General features: G+C 38.3%; 2 protein-coding genes across 2 annotated transcripts; one reads left to right on the top strand and one right to left on the bottom strand.

The window, feature by feature from the left end:
- Positions 1-405: 405 nt before the first annotated feature.
- LOC124281983 (protein transport protein Sec61 subunit alpha) lies at positions 406-7,228 on the bottom strand. Its single transcript, XM_046717994.1, has 12 exons — positions 7,095-7,228; positions 6,812-6,879; positions 6,352-6,417; positions 5,934-6,012; positions 5,654-5,785; positions 5,382-5,491; positions 4,036-4,189; positions 3,411-3,571; positions 2,972-3,169; positions 2,387-2,578; positions 1,867-2,014; positions 406-1,086 (listed from the first exon to the last, which is right to left on the bottom strand). Exons 1-12 carry the CDS (start codon positions 7,099-7,101, stop codon positions 971-973), a joined length of 1,431 nt encoding a protein of 476 aa, XP_046573950.1. The 5' UTR covers positions 7,102-7,228; the 3' UTR covers positions 406-970.
- Positions 7,229-7,407: 179 nt separating this feature from the next.
- On the top strand, positions 7,408-15,832 carry LOC124281984 (double C2-like domain-containing protein beta). The gene is given in 10 exon segments (XM_046717995.1): positions 7,408-7,485; positions 8,250-8,429; positions 9,184-9,381; positions 9,983-10,162; positions 10,164-10,244; positions 11,230-11,403; positions 11,716-11,792; positions 12,344-12,473; positions 13,063-13,191; positions 13,767-15,832. Coding segments are annotated over 9 exon segments (1,209 nt in total). The 5' UTR covers positions 7,408-7,485; positions 8,250-8,264; the 3' UTR covers positions 13,842-15,832.
- Positions 15,833-16,696: the final 864 nt, after the last annotated feature.

The raw sequence follows: 16,696 nt of genomic DNA, 5'->3' as shown, positions 1-16,696 counted from the left end.
TGGGCTTCTCAGGATATGCAGACTCTTGAGATCCACAGGACTTGGGGCTTTCTCATATTCCCTGGTACCTTAACGGTCTGATAGGTCATATTCCCATGCAGTTAGCCAATGATCAAGGATGACAACTCTACATAAGGAGCTTCCATCAGCATGGTTCTGGGATTTCAGACAGCTGACACTTGTAATGCTAGGACTTTCACACTGTCACATCCAGCTTCACCATAAACAGTCTCCTTGTTAACAAGCAATATGAATCCCACTCAAACGGCCATCTTTATATGCCCAGAGTGACGTCCCTTTTGTATGTTCAACCAGCAAAAGTTGACTCCACAATGTACTTCGTACAAACACTCCTCACAAACAAACTCCTCCTCTTGCTATCAAGTACAACACAAGAAAATCAGATTTACACAAAGTTTTTTATTTATAGTTTTTCAACACTGAGGACTCATGATACAGAATGTTTCTTTCATACCGACCCAATCTAACAACATACGACACTTTCTTCAAAACAAAAGAAATGCTTCTGAGACACCTAAAATAAGTTTGCTTCATATAACAAATGCTTGAACTACATTTTGATGTCACTGTACCTTATGTAGTCCCTTCGTATTGTCCATAAAAAATAGTGTAATGAAGTCATGAGGCTACTTTGCAAATGTGAACAAACTTTTTCCACGACCCACAGAGATTGTTTTACAAATTTCTATCCATGTCATTTCCTTAAAAACTTTTCCTAGGAAGTTATATTCCCTTATAAAATATCTTTGGTATGTAAATCTTTAAAACAATCAAGCTGTGGTCATTTTCTACTTAACAGATTCCACTGAGATCCGTGGAGGGCAAATGATATCTTAATATCTAATGACAAGGTTTCGTGTGACAAGAAAAATATGTACAAATGCTGCAGATTGAAAAATAGCTGCAGAATAATAATAATAATATTAACTGTTTATCCGTGTCCGAAAGTCTAGAAGAGAAGTGTGCTCATGCCTCCCATTTCGCTCTGTTCCTTGACGAAAATTTCAAAGTACTGGTAAATAATCGTTACAGCCAGCAAGATTCCAGTTCCACTGCCAATGGCACCTGAAAAGAAAAAAGATTACATACAATCAGATTCTTGTTAGACAGTAGTAATAAGTTAATAATTAACATCTCGGGTAAACAATAAACATACACAAGGCCACACTATACAGAATCTTATGGCTGAGAATCTTACATTACAAAGTATGACGACAGTTGTAGCAAATGTGATGGTTTGAAAACTGACACTCATTTGAACAGTTAAATCATACTCTAAGCAAAGTAGTTTGAAACATACTACCCATCAAAAGTTCATACTCAAAGCACTCACTATATGTTATGTACATATGTATGGTTACAAAGATGCAGATGAATTGCACGAGGATCATGCATCAAATTGCTGTACAGCATGTGCAAATATCATGCATATGAACAGCTGTGTTTTGGTGTAAAGTTTTGTTACGAATTTGTCAATTTTCACTGAGTTTCATCATTTATTGAACTCATGACAACAATCTTTTCAACATTACGAATGTGTTTTACAATACATCAGTTCATATGTCAACAGTACCTTTAAACAGTATGGAAAGTTTTGCAAAATTTATTTTAGAACAGTTGGCTAAATTTACACTAGTGAGTCTAAACTTTTTTGATGGGGAGTATATATATGATTTGACAAATCTGCATGAATGTGAGTCAAAGTGAGTTGGAGCTTTACGCTGCTCTAAGTGTTTTGTAATATCACTGGCCGCTTTATGAGGACAATGTGATGCTGACATCAGAAACCTATGGTTGGTTGTGGTGCTGTTTACAAGGAGGCTGATGATGGTGTAGCACACTCACCCATGAAGTCAGCCATGACGGAGAGAGCTCCAATACACAGACCACCGAAAGCAGCAGCAGTAGGGATGTATCGGTTGAGCTCCTTGATCATAGACTTGTCTCGGTGACCTCGCATCACCATCTGCTGTTCCTTCAGTTGCTTAGCAACCTAAAAAACATCATTACACATATAATCTTCCCATGATAACAGTAGAGAGTTATTACACAGAACTGCATGTCCTTAATGGCACACCTGTAACCCCTTCAACATTGCTGATAGCCGACACCAAAAATGGGCTTCACACACTGTACCCATGTGGGAAATTGAAACCGAGTCATCGGCGTGACAAGCAACCGCTTTAACCACTAGGCAAGCCCACCACCTCTGGTAGAGTAATTATACAATATCATTCCTTTTACTTGTAGCCATTTCAACATTTCTAAACAAAGTCCATACTTAAGATAACTTTCCATTGTGACTAGTCTAATGCAACTGGTAAGAATGTTGTTAGATACAATTCAACAATAACTGGGTACTTACATCTTTAGCACTAGACCCTGAGACTTCAATCCAGGTTTTAGAGAAGAACGCACATGATCCCAACATAAAGACTATGTAGAGAACAGCATGGATAGGATCTTCCACTACATGTGATAACGTCTCGGGCGGAGACAGGTAGTAGCATAAACCTCCTACAGGGTAGGACCTGGCTGGGCCGCCGCCTCCAACATCCTGCAGAGAGAGAACACACATTGACAACCTCATCATACATTTCAATCAACAACAATATACAATTGTTCAGTTATAACAAGCAATAAAATAAACTGAATCCTAAAGCTAAGCACAACGTATCTGAAGCCATGAGTATGTTTGTTTCAAAGAATACTTACATGGCATACAACCTTGCTACTAGTCTAAAGCCTGAATCTTGTACGACCTCATTCTGAGCTTTATGATTATCCAACGGTTAATTTGTCCAATTTTCTTTGCTTCTTCTAAGCACAGTTCCACATCTTATCTTCTATGTATTGAAATCAACAAACCCCATAACACTTTATGCTGATTTAGGTAATGGAAATAGGCTAGTTTCTTCAATTGTTTTACAGCAACCAAACAAATACTCACAGCCCAAGCACCGAGCAAGTTGACGAAAAAGTTCCCACTGAACTTTGTAGCCAACATCTGGGAAATGACGTAGAGATTTGACACTAGGGCACTCTGAAGGATGATGGGAATGTTGGAGGTATAGAAAAGCTTGATGGGGTATGACGTGTACTGTCCTCTGTAGCGGGCCGACTTGATAGGAAGATCCACACGGAATCCCTGAAAACAAAATGTTCAATACAAATATCTATCTCAACTGCCAGCACAAGTAATGACATAAGCTTAACTTGTAACCTTTATTTATATTAATCAAAACTACAACAAATTAATAAAACCATCCTTCACGCTATTTATGCTCACACTGTAAGTGCAATTACTCTTTAGATATGATCTTCATTGTATCGAAACTTTTGCAAAATATTTATAAAAAGTTCATCCAAATTAATCCTGTTCCACGTACCTGGAAGTATATAACTATGGCAAACACAAATATTGTGGCCATGAGGTTCATGAGGTTGGGGAGGTTCTGTCTGTAGAAAGCTTCACGCAGAGCTCGGACCTTGTCGTTCCTTGTAGCCAACAGGTGGAACAGGGCAATAATGGCACCCTCGAACTCTGTGCCTGTAAACAACAATCACATATTACTGGAGGTGGGTACATGCATATCAGACTTAATGATACCATCCAGCACACATCATTACAACTCATGAAGACCCGGGTTAGAACTGATCTTCAGTAACCGATGCTTGTTGCAAGAGGCGACTAACAGGACGGGGTGGTTAGGCTCGCTGACTTGGTTAACACATGTCATTGTATCCCAATTGCATTGATTGATGCTCATGCTGTCTATCACTGGATTGTCTGGTCCAGACTCAATTATTTACCGACTGCAGCCATATAGCTTAAATATTGCGGAGTGTGGCGTAAAACTGAACTCACATCATTACAACAGCACCAACTTGTTAATATTGAAACGAAAGCTTAATATCACTTATCTTACATAATTAATTGAGATGTGACTTAATGGTCAGGATGTGTCCCAGTGAGACATCACACCCCTGTAAGTAGTCGAAGGATAAACTTACCTCTTCCGGTGTTGACAGTGGCAGGGCTGAATGCCTTCCACACAATTGTCTCACAGATGTTGGTGGCGATAAACAGTGAGATACCAGAACCCAGACCGTAGCCCTTCTGGAGAAGTTCATCAAGGAGCAGCACAATCAGACCAGCAACGAACAGCTGAAACAAGGCAGGCAAACTACTGAACAGTTCCCATTGAGGAAGAAGCAACCACTGGGGTAATCTTCCAAAAAGCCACATAGATGACTAATATCTAAGTTCCTTAACTTGACAAATTGATGCTACTAGAATAACTGCATTAGTCATTCATTTCGAAAATTGATGACATGCATATCATCTCCTCTACCACGCCTAGCCAATCACATATCATCTCCTCTACCACGCCTAGCCAATCACATATCATCTCCTCTACCACGCCTAGCCAATCACATATCATCTCCTCTACCACGCCTAGCCAATCACATATCATCTCCTCTACCACGCCTAGCCAATCACATATCATCTCCTCTACCACTAATAATCACATATCATCTCCTCTACCACGCCTAGCCAATCACATATCATCTCCTCTACCACTTAGCCAATCACATATCATCTCCTCTACCACCCTAGCCAATCACATATCATCTCCTCTACCACCCTAGCCAATCACATATCATCTCCTCTACCACTTAGCCAATCACATATCATCTCCTCTACCACCCAGCCAATCACATACCATCTCCTCTACCACTTCCAGCCAATCACATATCATCTCCTCTACCACTTAGCCAATCACATATCATCTCTACCAGCTACCACATATCATCTCCTACCAGCCTAGCCAATCACATATCATCTCCTCTACCACTTAGCCAATCACATATCATCTCCTCTACCACGCAGCCAGCCAATCCTCATATCATCTCCATATATCTCCTCTACCAGCCAATCCAATCACATATCATCTCCTCTACCACGCCTAGCCAATCACATATCATCTCCTCTACCACTTCTAGCCAATCACATATCATCTCCTCTACCACTTAGCCAATCACATACCATCTCCTCTACCACTTAGCCAATCACATATCATCTCCTCTACCACTCCTAGCCAATCACATATCATCTCCTCTACCACGCCTAGCCAATCACATATCATCTCCTCTACCACGCCTAGCCAATCACATATCATCTCCTCTACCACGCCTAGCCAATCACATATCATCTCCTCTACCACGCCTAGCCAATCACATTTGAGTTTGTACGGAAAGATTTCTAACTTTCACAGAGAAAAATGTGAAAGAGTTTCTGCTTTTATTGTAATGTGTTTCTATTGTTCACACTGACACAATATTTTAACAAAATTCACCTGAATGATGATGAGAAGACAGACACCAGCTCCGATCTCGGCAGGGTCACCATACATTCCTGTCATCACATACACGATGGCCTGACACACCGTGATCACCATACCAAACACTGGATGAAGAAGGAAAAAATGTTACCACAATCTTGTTGAAAATGAGGATATAATTGACGTGTCTTTAAAACAAACTTACTTCCTGAATTAAAAATTATTTTTTTTGTAACGTATATTCTAATTTAGTAGAGTCTTGAACTTAAGATTCTCATCATACTTACATTTATTTGCTCCATTGTAGAGAGCTCTGTCTTTAGGAGTGTCACCAACTTCAATGATCTTGGCACCAGCCAACAGTTGCATGATCAGACCAGATGTCACAATGGGGGAAATACCCAACTCCATCAATGTACCTACATGAACATAACAAGGTTTGTTAATTCTAACATGAACAGGTTCATCTTAACTACAGAAATACAACTGACGTGTTATTACTCTTAGTGGCTTGAACTGATATCACATGTTTGGTGACATGGCAAGCACTGAATTTGGAGAACCCACCTCTGTTTGAAGCCAAGATGACACGAATCCAGTAGAAGGGATCGGCCGAGTCTGAAGACATGATTCCAAACAAGGGAATCTGAAGAAACAAAAATTCATGATTAGAGTTAAAGACCTGTGGCATCATACTACATGGAGATGCTAGTGATCTGTGTCCACTATGGAAATATTTTCATCTCTTTAAGAAATTCAGGTTGATGTTACCCTTTTTCTAAGTTTGTACATAAAATAACATGTTTTACTTCAGTATCAAACTCATTTTGCTTGGAACATGTACCCCTTACATTTATTTCAGGCCAATATGTTTTCTAATTCTCCCTGAATTATAACAAATGGTGATGGATGTGTTCAAAATGAAGCTGTACATACCAACCTTGAAAAACAAACACAATCTTCTAGTAACATCAATATAACATACCTGGCAACAGACAAGGAAGATGAAGAGTGTGATTGCTGTCCATAGCACCTTTTCTCTAAATTGGATCTGAAATAAATGGTAAGTTTTAACCAAAAAGCCTCACAATATTCAAGACTTCAGCTAAATCACTTCGCTTACATTTGCACATTAGATACTGACTACATGAAGAAAAAATAAATAAACACTTTCTGGACAATAATTTATTCTGTGAGTAATTTACCGTGATGTTTGCAAGCAATAATAGATTCTAGTGTTGGAACGGCTATTTGGAATAAGACAAAAGGTTGAATGATGCAACAGAAATAACAGTCAGTGCTGACCATATGTTCAAAAGTACACAATAATGTCAAATCTTCATGTTAAATATAATATCTTAATAATAAGACGATAATACTGACATAAAGATATTTGTAATGTTACGATTGTGTATTTAGGGAGAGTTGACAGCTGTGATAATTACCTTTCTATCCGGTTTGGCAATTTCTGGTAAAACCGCACAGAACGGCTTTACAAATTCCAGGAACTTAACTGAAATCAAAAAGCATACGTAGATAAACAATCAAAGTGAGTTATTCAATCAACAGATGGGGACAATCGGCGATATTGAGTGGGTATTTTGACGTGTCTATATAAAACGACACCTCGTTTTTCAGAGCCACGTAAGCACTGACACTCACGCCGGCAGAAGGGACGTGATATACGAAAAATAGACGATCACGGAATAAAATAACACGTATACTTACTCCCCATAGTGTGATGGTGCCACCGATCACTTTTGATAAACTTTAAAGATGTTTACAGACGCAAATTTTCTATATGAATGTCCAGGGACAGGCCACCTGCACACAGAAGTATGGATGCGTATCTTAAAAGAAAGGTCACGTGACGTGCTACGTGGGTTCTTTCAAATTTTATTGGTCGAGTTATTTTGTTTTATGGTGGTCACACGTGATTACTTCTCAAATAAGTATCTAATCTTATGCTTAGAGGTATATTTAATGTCTGTCTATTGTTTTCATAGCGGTAATTATGACGTCATCACCATTTCCACGGTAAACAATATGGCGGAGCGGGCACCTGCCAAGGAGCGATAGGGCCTCAGGAAACAAGTTGACACCATTATTTACAGACGAGGTAATTGATAGACTTTAACTCTTTTTGTCATATTCAAACAGAAGCACATATAGGCTCTAGACCCGAGAAAAAAGTAAATCACAGTTTGTTTTTAAAGACTGATTAGATCTAAACCCAAAATACAAGGCCGTAAGTCTCACATACTTTCCCCAAACAACACATAACTGCTCATTACCTCAAAACAGGATTTTGAGGTATATCTTCACACTGAATGTGGTATGTGATTTATTGTAGTAATACTATTCTTCCCACTTTTTTATATATCATAACAATGTGTATGCTAGATGCATGACGACGCGCGTTTGAATGCATTAATTCGGCACAGGACGTATCGTACGCACTATTAGAATATTTGTAGACATGTCCTCGTGTTAGAGATTTTTATTACTCCTAAGAACATCCGTTGTTGTCATGCACACCACATGAACAATTATTAAACATGTCACTAACTTATAAAAGATAAATGTATCTTAAGCACAGTCCAAGAGTTTAGAATGTCTGTGTGATGCAACGGCTCTCATTATTACAGCACCAGTAACCACTGCTGTCTGAAAACATGATCCGACGATACACCTAAACAGATTCCAACTACTCCGAAAATAATAATCTTGTTTCAAATGTTATGATAATTGTGTATATATATTCACATAGCCTTTTTTCTATATTTATGTTTGATTTTTTTTTAAATCAATATATTATCACTATATTCAGTAAATATTGATAAATACTATTTAAATAATTCAAGCCTATCATTCTTACAACAGTATCAAGACTTCACAATGGGAGCAGGTCAGTCACATGATCAGCTGATGCCAGAAGAGAGGAGGCTAAGACAGGACCCAGAAAAAATTGCAAGAATTGCACAGTATCTCTCTGCTAGACAAGGAACTCAAAAATGCTTGGTTAATACTGAAGAAGAATTCAGTCAGCATGAACAAGATAAGGTACTCACAATTCCAGTGTATCCTATATATTGTTGATTGTTTCTGTTGCAGATTTGAATAATGTAAAAAGTGTTTTAAATAATTGATATAGGTAGTAGATATATGTCACAGGAATTTACACTTTAAGCTTATTTCATAAGCATCTCTTTTAGTGTCATATTTATACAATTAGCTGTATAATGACAGCATCCCTAAATCTGCAAGAAAAAAGCCTCTTGTTAACCAGACTAACATTTGATGAATATAGCCAAAAATGTGATAGTAATGTCACTGTCAGAGCTCAGCCTTTTCCAGAGTAATTTGAAATAGTTTTGTTTCATGTAGTGTCAGAATGTCATCTTCCTGTGTGCTCATATATCAAGTTGTCAACTTGAAAGTACTGCGCTTCATTAGCTTGTACACTATGTGAATATCACCAACCATTGTTTTAAAGTTTGGAGACTCCTGAGATAAATTACCAGTATTTTGTATCATTGAAAAGAAAATCGTTAATGCTATTATGATATAATATCATCAAGTTTAGACAAGCGGGCAATTTAATTTTCATACACTGAGATCTATCCCAAAGTTCCCATTTGCATTGTATTTGCTACTTTTTGTCATGTGCAGAATGTCTGCTACATAAAGATGACAGTCTTGATCATGGGAGTTTGCTAAACATTTATTAAAGGTAGAGGAGAGAGGATTCATGCCACAGCTACCAGATGTCACCACACCTGTAACCAGTAAAGATGACATATTTTATCAATTTTAGCAAAGTATGAAGATTTTGAAAGGCATTTACAAGAGGCTGGACCCGACTATCATGAAATCTACATTTGATGTGAATGGTGAAGTACAGCTGTCCTTCAAGTATGACTTCAATCGTGACCTTCTGTTGGTCAAGGTCATCCGGTGCAGAGAGCTGCGGAACCGGGACGTCAGATCCAAAGCTTCCGATCCTTATATCAGAGTATGTGTGTTGTCTCTGTATTCCTGGGATCACATGCTTGCAATTGATTTAATTCTGTAATAATATGAATAAACACACATCTATATAAGTAATGTAGGAATTAATAAATAGTATGACCTTTAATAGCTTGATTAAAAGGGGCGGTGGGGTAGCCTAATGGTTAATGCATTCGCTTGTCATGCTGAAAACCCAGGTTTGATTCCACACATGGGTCACTGTGTGTGAAGCCCATTTCGTGTGTACCCCACCATGATGTTGCTTGAATATTGCACACACGAAAGGTGTCATAAACAGTAACTCACTCACTCCTAGTTTGATAAAGTCATGATAAAAATGGTACTCTACAAATATGTTATTATTATTTTTTATTCTTATAAAAATTATATGTACATAAGTTGTACACACAATCATTAGAACCTACACTCGCTGACTTTTATTATTTGTATGATCAGGTTCTAAGGCTGAACACCTCCTCTGCATGGCTTATCATCATCCTAAGACTAGCTGCTGTTATTTAAAGGAAATATGAATGAAATCAATTCTAAGAGTTACTGGAATTGGGTATAGTATATTCATTATTTGTCACCATTTATCATTCCAGCTGGCAATAATCCCTGACAGTCGTGGACAGGGAGCCAAGACCACTCAGATTGTTGTGGAGACAAATGAACCTGTGTTCAACGAGATATTTGCCTTCACCAAGACTGAGCTTGAGCTGCTGGATTCCAAGTTGATTGTGCAGGTCTGGGACTACGACGTGTCCAACCGAGATGACTTCCTCGGGGGAGGTGATCATTGACATGACAACATTCAACTTCAAGGAGGAACCAGTGCACACAGCCTGGTATACACTGAAAATGGAGGTACAGCTTTATTGGATAAAATGCATAATCAGATATCGCATGTTTCTGTAGCCTCACAGTACTGGGATGAGTTTGGTGGGGTAGCCTATTGGTCAAAGCGTTCGCTTGTCACGCTGAAGACCTGGGTTCGATCCCTCATTTCTGGTGTCTCTCGCATTGATATTGCTGGAATATTACTAAAAGTGGTCTAAAACGAAACTCACGCACTCATATTATGGTGTTACGGATGGTTACTGCTAATCAAAATGTTTCACTAACTTATTAAAGACAACATTATCTTCAACATAAGCCACCATCCAAGTATTCACAATGTCTGTTTGACTCATCACACCTTGTTTCAGTGCAAGTAAACATTGCCATCCAAAAAATGTATAGTGTCAAAAAATATATAATCTGATGATATATGTTTTAGGTATTATGAAGTCACAGTGGGTGTTGTTCAGTTAAGACTTAGAGTGTTAAAATCCTCTGTTGCTGACTGAGTTGGTCAAGTAGATAGTTTTAAGGTTTTTGAAAAGCCCAATATCTAGTTTGTTGTCTAGTGTCTTCCATTACAATATTTCTCTCTGTTTCGCCTGTCATGATTTTTCAGCAAAACTGCTGCAAGTGGATTAAAGCTTACACATCACCAAAGCTTACACATCATCTCACTGATCTTTGTGTCCCTTGTTATACTGTACCACATGTTTCACCACTCCTCCTTCTGTTGAGGGGCGGTGAGGTAGCCTAATGGTTAAAGTGTCCGCTCATCGCGCCGAAGAACCAGGTTCGATTCCCCACATGGGTACAATGTGTGAAGCACATTTCTGGTGTCCTCCGCCTTGATATTGCTGGAGTATTGCTAAAAGCAGCATAAAACTATACTCACTCACTCACTCACTCTGTTGATATTGACATTCTTGACATTAATTCAGTCGATACAACAGTTAAAAGGCGAATATTATTGCCATCTATATCCATTAGTTTAATTTCTGTTGGTGTGCAGACTGACCTAAGCATCAGTGGTGAGATGGACATCAGTATGGCGTTCCAGGCTCCGGACAACCTGTAAGTGACGGTTCACGGGGCAACGAACCTCTCCCCCCGTGATGACAGCACCCTCGCTGAACCTTTCCTTAAAGTCAGTGTTCCTGGTGTGGGGATGGTCTGCAAATCAGAGGTGAGACATGGGATGTTAGGAGGAAATGACAAGATTCAGGTGTAAAACCAATCCAGATTGTTTGTTTAGCGTTGATTGATAAATTTTGGCCTGGAGAGCACTTATTTGGTATCTTCTTAAATTGGACTAAAATTTCGAATTTCTGGTGGTTAAGATGATGGCAGGATATGGTTTGTAGTGAATTGGTGTTCTTATGGATACGAGAATTATCATTAATAGCAGTATAGTCACTGTAGGAGTTGTCTACCCTTGATTGAAATCCAAGAGGAGGTTTTGATGTGCTTTTACAAACAGGAGAATTTTATCTTTCAGGTGCAAAAAAATACCCTGAATCCAGTATGGGAGGAAACCTTTCACTTCCAAGTACCATATGAAGAACTTTCATTCAGGTACGAACATTGTCAGTGTGTATACTCTTAGCCATCATGTTTTCTGTCACAGACTTATGGGAGCAGATTTTTGTTTACATTGATTGCAAGTTTGTTGACATGTCTGAAAAGTACTATCACAGTTAGCTAATAGACCAGGACTTTACAACTTTGTTCTTTGTAAGGGCAATGGGGTAGCCTAGTGGTTAAATCGTTTGCTTGTCACGCCTAAGACCCAGGCTTGATTCCCCACATGGGTAAAATGCGTGAAGCCCATTTCTGGTGTCCTCTGCCATGATATTGCTGGAATATTGCTAAAAGAGGCATAAAACCAGTCTCACTCACTCACTCACTTTGTTCTTTGACTTTTGTAGGACAAGTGTTTCATTTCTATGGATGTGAGAAATGTGTGTAACTATTATGCTCATTGTGCCAGATGTTGTCATGATTTCTTGCAAGCAGCTGCTTAAAGATAATGTATCATTTTCACTATCTGTGTGTTATGACGAGGAATATTATATGTGTTAATGAATTATGTTCAGATCCAGTGCAAGGTGCTCTTTTCTGTACAGGTATGTTGTGTTCCATGTGATTGACGAGAGCCAGCAGGAAGGTAACGAATCCCTGGGACAAGTTGTCATTGACCTTGACCTCCTTGATCCAGACCGAGGCTACCATGGGACACACAAGCTTGCAGATCTGGTATGCATGGTTGTACTCAGATGTTCATAGTATGTTTCAGTGATGTCTCTGTGATCTTCCTCTAAGTTCAGTTGAGAAGGCAGGGTCAGTAGTTTTCCTCATAGAGATATCAAGCAGTCAAGGTGATACGAGGTTAGAATGGGTCCCCCTTTGTCAGTCATACTGACCCTGTAAAAGATATACCCAATACAGCCCATGCAAGTCTACAATATGTGGCAAGTCTAGATTTCAGTGCATGTCCTCATACTGAATGGATCAGATGATCTTGCTCAGTAACCAATTTAATGACTGTTCATTATTTATGGCTGGGGGATATGACGACGATTTTTATGAAGAAGCATTGTGACCACACACCCCAACACACACATCCCCAGAACAAAAATCATCATCACCCACCCTAGCCTTAACTTATGATTGGTCCCTTAACTTCCATTATTGTACCCAAATGGCATGGGACACTGCTTATGTTAATTCATGGTATGCCTTGTCCAGACTCAAGTTAGTATTGGCTGCTGTTGTGTGACTGGAGTACCAAACTAATAAAGAGACACCCAACTATTGTCAGTATGGATTAAAACATGCATTTCAGAAAAACAGTGAGCGTATCCGGAACAAGTGGTCCCAGAGTGCAACTGCCCAGGAGTTCCGCGAATCCTTCCAGGCACACGCCTCCATTCGACACCCCAACTTCCTGTTCCAACAACAGTCCGGGAAAAAGGTGTGTTCCAAATATACAGGCTACAGTTGACATTAAGTTATGGAAGCTTACATGTCCACTTGGTCAGTAATGATAAATATCTGTGCTATATGATACCTATCTTGACAGTTCAGCCTCAGTATAGGTTAAAGTACATGAGCTCAGCATATGACATGTTTTGAAAACATTCCTTCAACAAAGGATATAAACAGTGGTCCAGTTTTTTAACATAAATTTGAGATGTATCATACACAGATCTAACAAATCACAGTGAACAAGAGAAATCTGTAACATGTGTTGTTTTCTATGTACATTTCTTGTCTGTGAACAGTGTGTTTTGTAAAACTGTCCAACTCCGATTATTAGATTTTGATATATGATGAAGATAAGTCCTTTCCAGGACACAACTAATGAAATACACAATATCTTACCAATTTGGTTATTTATTATTTTTACAAATAATTTCTGCTAATTGGGTCAGTCGTTGAAGAATTTGCTGGTAATACATGTAAATAGATCTGCATCGTGTGAATTACGCCATGATGTTATGAATGAAGTGCCTAGCACAAATCAACCACGTCTCTTTTATGTTTCAGGTGATCAGCGTCAGCTGTCGTAAAGCTCGGAGTCACGCCAAGATTAGGATAGTTGATGGCATCACTGTCAACTAAATGACTTAATTGCAGCCCTAAACAGATTCAACTTCAATTCTGTATTTGGTTGATGGAAAGGAGATAATAGCATTAATTTCAAACCAATAACCATAACAGCATTATGTTTCAAATTAATGTTTACACACTCATATTTGAACAGTGGATGCATCTATGTTCATATTCCAAAACTGTTGGTCATTATGTGGTGATTCCTTATGATTAATGGTGTTTGATACATTCTTTGTTTTTCATCCAGTGGAGATGGATGGTTTTAATAACATATTTATTTATTTTGACCTGTATACAGTGTATACATGAGGGATATGGTGTTTACATGCAAGCACTCTGTGATAAATACAAACATTTCAGGAGGTGGGAATTCATATTTGACATCACCTGATACGCCAGTTGTACTGCTGATCCATGGTAAACTTTCTTTTATACCTGCTGACCCAAACAACTGGTCTAACTCTTATCTGGGGAAAATGCTGAGAAAATATATTGCTGAATAAAGACTCATGGCCCTTTGAAGTGAAGACACCAGGTGTTCTTTATGAATAGTTAAATGTGAAGAACATCATTTAGAGAAGTTGGTCAAAGGGACCGTACATCATTTATGGCTTGGGGTGTGTGATGATGATTTTTATGGAGAAGCATGTACAATGTGATTGACCCCCACTAAAGTTTTTGTACAAAGTAAGTGCCCCCCATGCCCCCTGAGGGTTCTACCTTGACTCACCCTCCTGTCAGGTACACAATCAACAACCCCCCACTACATGTGTACAAAACTGATGACACACCCTACCTCCCCAGAACAAAATGGGTGACCCCCCCTTAAAATCATCATATCTCTCACTCACACACACACTCTCACTCACACAGAGAGAGAGAGAGAGAGTTATAAATTATGAATGGTCCCTAAAGTCATATTTAAGATATTTAACTTTCTGTCTACAAGACACTAGAAAAATCAATTTGACTGACACCAGCTGCTGATATCAAACTAACAAGCCTTATGATGTTATCATACATTCTTCCTTGTGGTGAACTTACTGTTGATTGGCTCCCTTGTGCTTTGAAGATTTGCATCCCTCCAACCAGGCAGAAACCTATGATCACAGGTTCGAATCTTGCTTTGCCTCATTGTGTCTCCTGGTTTGTACAGCACTATACCCATGCTGATGGGATTTACAATAGTGGTCAAAGTTGACTTCATGAGTTCACACTATTCTTTCACATCATAGAAATATTGTTAAAAGAACCATCAAAGCCAACTCACTCACTCACTTTAGTATGGATCTGTTTAGATCATTACAAGTTTTTTTAAGTTTCTCTCAACACTCAAAGACAAGATAAGTATTACTTTGAATTTCATTTGAGGTCAGAGTACATAACATGTATTTGGTGCAGTTAATTGCAGTTTTGCAAAATTGACCATTTTAAGTTTAAACATAGGTGTCCATTTGTTATCTTTGCTACTTAACTAACTGTTTAGAATTGCTCTGCAATGGTTGTCTTAGAATTGTTATGCTTATAAAAATTACAAATGTACCTGTAAATCAGTTTGTCAAGGGCAGGACCCTTCATACCTGAAACTATTGTTCATTCTTAAAATGTTGTGGGTTACATATGCTGGTTAGTGTCAGTACTTTAACACAGTTGTGATATATGTACAATGTACTTGTCAGTTTGAATGAAAAGCATTTGTTGTCATAAGATATTCATTCATTACAAAGATTCATCAATTTACAGATGTTTTTACATTTAATTATAGTTCATGTTACTTTTATAAAAAATAGTAACATTATATTTACCAATATATATTACAAATGAAAAATATTCTCATTAATACACTTATTTTCATTTGTTGCATGTGTTTTTAGATATCTTTGGTATGTATGCAAAATATGTTTCTAATCAAAACAAATGCATTTCTTTTTGTTAAATCTTTCAACATTTACATCCGTCCAAAATGTACTTTTATACTGAATAAATGCTTGTTTTATTTATTACATGTTCTGTTTCTTTTGTTTTATCCATAGTCAGTAAACAAGCAATGAAAAACTTAACGAATGACTAGGTTAAAATTGCAAGTAGGACTTTGATGTCATTGGAGATGTATTTAACAGAGGCCACACCTGTTAACAGACTGCAGACAAAGTTTGCCTATGGTGTTGGTCTGACAACGTGAAGTTAACTATCAGTGTGTCTTGACTCAAGACAAGAAAATACAAAATAATCAAACTCAATTCGAGGAGGATCAAGCAAGTCTATATTGCCTTATCTACTGAAATTAAGTATTGATAGTTTTGATTTTGCAAATATATTTTTTTTATATACAATGACTTTATTTTCTGGGACGAATGCAAGTCCCTTAAAGTCTTCATGCTATACGTCGTGCTGTCATAGTTGACTCAGCGACACGACCTCATGAGCACAGCCACTTCCTGGTTTGATATTCCTGAGACAGTGTATTATCAGACCGAGTTTGAGGACCAGAAACAGACAGGTAACTCGGGGTGTTGTCGCCACAAACGTGTCGTCTGCTGCTTGTCAGCGCCATGTTGACACCTGTTGCCGGCACGTGCGACCTTGTGGAGATGAAGCGATACTCTTATTACAAACGTATGGAGAGATGGAAAGGAAGGGCAACAGGCTGTGGTTATTAGTTTTTATCAGTAGAATGTTACGCTTTGTGATTAATGTTACCGGACGTATAGACAAATATTCTATACCCCAGGCGTTGTTTTATTGACGATGAAAAGAGTAATAAGGAATAAATAGTTAAACGAAGTCATTTTGAAGCAATATAAGCGGTATGTTAAAATTTGACGTCGCCTCAGCTTTATTTCAGCCATATAGCGACGTAATAT

This window comes from Haliotis rubra, unplaced genomic scaffold (assembly GCF_003918875.1).
Source record: "Haliotis rubra isolate DU_JTF1 unplaced genomic scaffold, ASM391887v1 Scf291, whole genome shotgun sequence".
In the NCBI taxonomy this organism is placed as follows: domain Eukaryota; kingdom Metazoa; phylum Mollusca; class Gastropoda; order Lepetellida; family Haliotidae; genus Haliotis; species Haliotis rubra.
Note: the sequence above shows the minus strand (reverse complement) of the source record. Positions and strands in the feature narration are given on the sequence as shown.

Bases quoted from the DNA above. Each gene is read 5' to 3' on its own strand.
- LOC124281983 (XM_046717994.1), bottom strand. The intron at 6,013-6,351 runs GTATGTTATATT...TTGTTTCTTCAG, and splicing joins TCTTCCTTGTCTGTTGCCAG to ATTCCCTTGTTTGGAATCAT. The intron at 3,170-3,410 runs GTACGTGGAACA...TTTTGTTTTCAG, and splicing joins CCATAGTTATATACTTCCAG to GGATTCCGTGTGGATCTTCC.